Source organism: Crocuta crocuta, unplaced genomic scaffold, assembly GCF_008692635.1.
Source record: "Crocuta crocuta isolate KB4526 unplaced genomic scaffold, BGI_CrCroc_1.0 scaffold2720, whole genome shotgun sequence".
NCBI lineage: Eukaryota > Metazoa > Chordata > Mammalia > Carnivora > Hyaenidae > Crocuta > Crocuta crocuta.
Window position 1 is genome coordinate 210,042 of NW_027531055.1, and position 3,632 is coordinate 213,673.

General features: G+C 63.3%; 1 protein-coding gene across 1 annotated transcript; it reads right to left on the reverse strand.

Moving 5' to 3' along the window:
* Positions 1 to 452: 452 nt before the first annotated feature.
* On the reverse strand, positions 453 to 3,465 carry TMEM141 (transmembrane protein 141). Its single transcript, XM_077771012.1, has 5 exons — positions 3,363 to 3,465; positions 3,003 to 3,069; positions 2,750 to 2,833; positions 2,408 to 2,515; positions 453 to 2,086 (listed from the first exon to the last, which is right to left on the reverse strand). The coding sequence occupies exons 1-5, from the start codon at positions 3,414 to 3,416 to the stop codon at positions 2,073 to 2,075; spliced, it is 327 nt and encodes a 108-aa protein (XP_077627138.1). The 5' UTR covers positions 3,417 to 3,465; the 3' UTR covers positions 453 to 2,072.
* Between the last annotated feature and the right edge of the window lie 167 nt (positions 3,466 to 3,632).

A 3,632-nucleotide genomic window follows, 5' to 3' on the forward strand; every position in this document is an offset into this window, starting at 1 on the left:
GAGAGAGAGAGAGAGCGTGAGCAGGGGAGGGTCAGAGAGAGAGGGAGTCACAGACTGAAACAGGCTCCAGGCTCTGAGCTGGCAGTCAGCACAGAGCCGGACGCAGGGCTCGAACCCACAAATCGTGAGATCATGACCTAAGCGAAAGTCGGACGCTTAACCGACTAAGCCACCCAGGCGCCCCGGTCATTGCCAGTCTTTAAAAGGTGAGTCTAGGGGCGCCTGGGTGGCACAGTCGGTTGAGTGTCTGACTTCAGCTCAGGTCATGAGCTCGGTTTGTGAGTTTGGGCCCTGAGTCAGGCTCTGTGCTGACGGCTTGGAGCCTGGAGCTTGCTTTGGATTCTGTGTCTCCCTCTCTCTCTGCCCCTTCCCCATTCATGAGTGCTCTCTTTCAAAAATAAATAAATGCTGAAAAAATTTTTTTTGAAAATTTTATTTATTTCTAGGAGAGAGAGAGAGAGAGAGAGAGACAGCGTGAGCAGTGGAGGGTCAGAGAGAGAGGGAGACACAGACTCCGAAACAGGCTCCAGGCTCTGAGCTGGCAGTCAGCACAGAGCCCGACGCGGGGCTCGAACCCACGAACTGCGAGATCATGACCTAAGCGAAAGTCGGACGCTTAACCGACTATGCCACCCAGGCGCCCCTGAAAAAAAATTTTTTAAAGGTGAGTCCAGATCCATTCACCATTCCAAGTTCACCTTCTGCCCTGTGAGACCCCAGAGGGTTGGGAGGCCGGGTCATGGGCCTGGTCTGCTCCCTGCAGCAAACCCTCCTCGCTGTTGTCCCAGGGCCCGAGGCAAGGCTGCTCATCGTCCTTCAGTATTGCTTCTACCTTCTTCTGCAGATGTACGACCCACGAATTTTAGTGGGGCGCCACGTGCCCAGAGCAAGGCTGTCTTCCGAGGCACCTTGGGACTAGGCGTATCACGTGACTTCGTTTTGGTCAACGTGTAAGCACAGCGTCCCCTCCCCAGTGACTAGGATGAAGACTCGATGGCCAGAGCTGGCACAGCTGCCTGGGACCACGAGGCCATCACAGCAGGGGGCAGACTAAGTGGAGCCTGGGCCCTGACTGCCTATCAGCCCCAGACCACCCACTAGGACGTGAAAGGAAACTCAAACCCCAGTTATCTCTGGCTTCCCGTCATTTTGCCTCCGGCTAACAGATTCCCTGCTGCACAGCGGGGGTGACAGTCTTTTGACTGACTGGCTAGGCCAAGGGGCCCAGGAGCCGAGCTGGCGCTGGAGCGGGGCCCTGTGCTCTGTGTCTTCAGCCTTGCTGGGAAGGTGGACTTGGATTTTATGTAATCTCTGCCTCTTCCTCTGCTGGGGTGGGTGGGGCGTGTAGTCTTACCCACTCCAGAACTTTCCTTCTGTGGGGACGGCGCTTCGGCAAGCTAGTTCTGGCCTCCCCCCACCCCTCACTTCCTCCTCCCCTGGAGAGAAGCGATAGGTGTGTTTGGAATGGGGGGCAGGCAGGCAGGCAGAGCTGCGGTGGTGGGCTTCCAGCGCCCGCAGGGCCCGGTTCTGGGGCTCAGCGTTAGGAACTGCCCTGGCAGGTCCTCAGGTGTATGCTGCTAAGGTGACATTTGTCTCTCACTTCTTGCTGCTTTGACACGCCTCCTGATTATTGTAGAACTCAGGTGGGAAAAGGGCAAGGCATTTATTTGTCCAATACGCGCCCCCCCCCCCCATAGCAGCTGTCACCTCAGACTGTGGGGGATGCCAGGGCGGGACAGGGAGGTCAGAGCACCGGAGCCTGCAGATGGCCCTCCCGCTGAGCACCAGAGCCTCTCTGATCCCCTGCAGTTCTCAGCAGGCTGCCCTGTAGGAGGCCAACCCCCACGGGGACGGCCCCCTCTGGTCTGACCCCCTGGGCAGGGGCGGGATCGGTCTGCACAGGTTTGGCAGATCTGGCCATGCATGTGTGCAGGGGACACCGCTGGGTCACTTCAGGGTGTGGGGAGGGCCTTTGTGAGGGGGGAGGGCCAGCCTGGGGTGCGGAGGCCCTGAGGGCTGTGTTCTAGAAGTCTCCGGCCGGCCGGGTCTTCTGCGCCCCAGCGGGAGCCCTCTTAGCTGCGCCCATCTGTAGGAGGCAAAGGGAGCGGCTAGAACCACACCCTGAGCTGCTTGCCAGGCCGGAGACCAGTCAGCTGGGGTGTGGCTACTCTTCTTGGGATGCCCACACTCCTCATTCTGCACCCCCCCATCCCGGGCCCCCGGCCCCTTCTGCACAAGGGGCTCAGGGAGGGCTGGCGTGCCTCCCCCTCCTGCCCCTGCACGAGGGACAGGCCAGCAGGGAGAGGCCCTGTGCAGCCAGTACGCGGGGCCCAGGCTCGCCTGCCTCAGCCCCTGGCACTGGCCCTCAGGGTCTGCTTCCCACCGCCCCCTGCCCCCTGCCTCTTACCTGCGCCCAGGTCTTTAGGGAGCTGTCCCGTCTCCAGGAAGAGCCAGAGGTTGCGGCATCTGTGTGACTCCACTCGGGTCACCCAGTAGCTGGCCACTGAGCCTGTGACTGGGGACAGGGGGCAGGGGCCAGTGGGCCTGGGCCTCTGCACTTCTCGGGGAAAGGGGACCTGGGCAGATGGTGGTGGCAGACTCGGCAGGACGCCCACTGAGACCCGGGACCCCCTCCCAGGAGGCAGGGATGCCCAGTCACAGCCTCCCCACCCCCGCTGAAGAGCCGGCCATGCCCTCTGGCAATCAGGTGCATTTCCAAGGCCATGGGCACAGGCCCCAGAGTACCCACCCACGGCCACCAGCACGTTCCACCGGAAGGGGTACGGGAACTTCCTTTGAATGAACATCTGCAGGCCGAGGGTTGCGCCGGTTCCTGCCAAGAGCCAGGCCCCCCCCCCCCCCCCTCAGCCGGCCTGTCCACGAGGGGCTGAGGGCCCCCCGCACCTGTCAGGCTCCCAGCCCCTGACGCCACCTGCTGGGGAGCAGGGTGAGACAGGAGGGCGAGGCCTCTCCACAGCCCAGGGCCCGGGGACCCAGCCTACCTGTGACAAAGGTGAAAATGCCCTTCATGAATGCGCTCGACTGGCACGCGGCATACTCCTCCAGTCCCTGGGGTGGGGGGGTTGAGGGCTCAGTTCCCCCCCTTCTACATCCCTCCTGTCCCTCCTTCGGGCACATTCTGCCCGTAAGGAAGGGATCCACCCATCGTGAGGCCCTGGGGGCTGGGACACATCCCACCTGCCTGCGTGTCCACCCAGGTTTCCCCAGTCCCCATAGCAGGAGGGTCCCCCTTCTCTCTGTGGCTCTTCCCTGACGAGGGCACCCCCTCCCCGGGCCTCTGCCCGCCCCGCTCAGGTCAGCTTCTGAGGTCCGGGGCCCGCGTCCCAGGCTGGTCTTCTCACCGGGTGCTTCGCGGCTACGGCGTCGTCCACCCGGGACAGGCCCAGGTTTACCATGGCTGGCGGGTCACCGTGAGCCTGCGGGCGGGCCTGGGCAGGACTCGGCGGCGGGGGCGGGGCCGAGCAGAGGNTGGTCTTCTCACCGGGTGCTTCGCGGCTACGGCGTCGTCCACCCGGGACAGGCCCAGGTTTACCATGGCTGGCGGGTCACCGTGAGCCTGCGGGCGGGCCTGGGCAGGACTCGGCGGCGGGGGCGGGGCCGAGCAGAGGGGC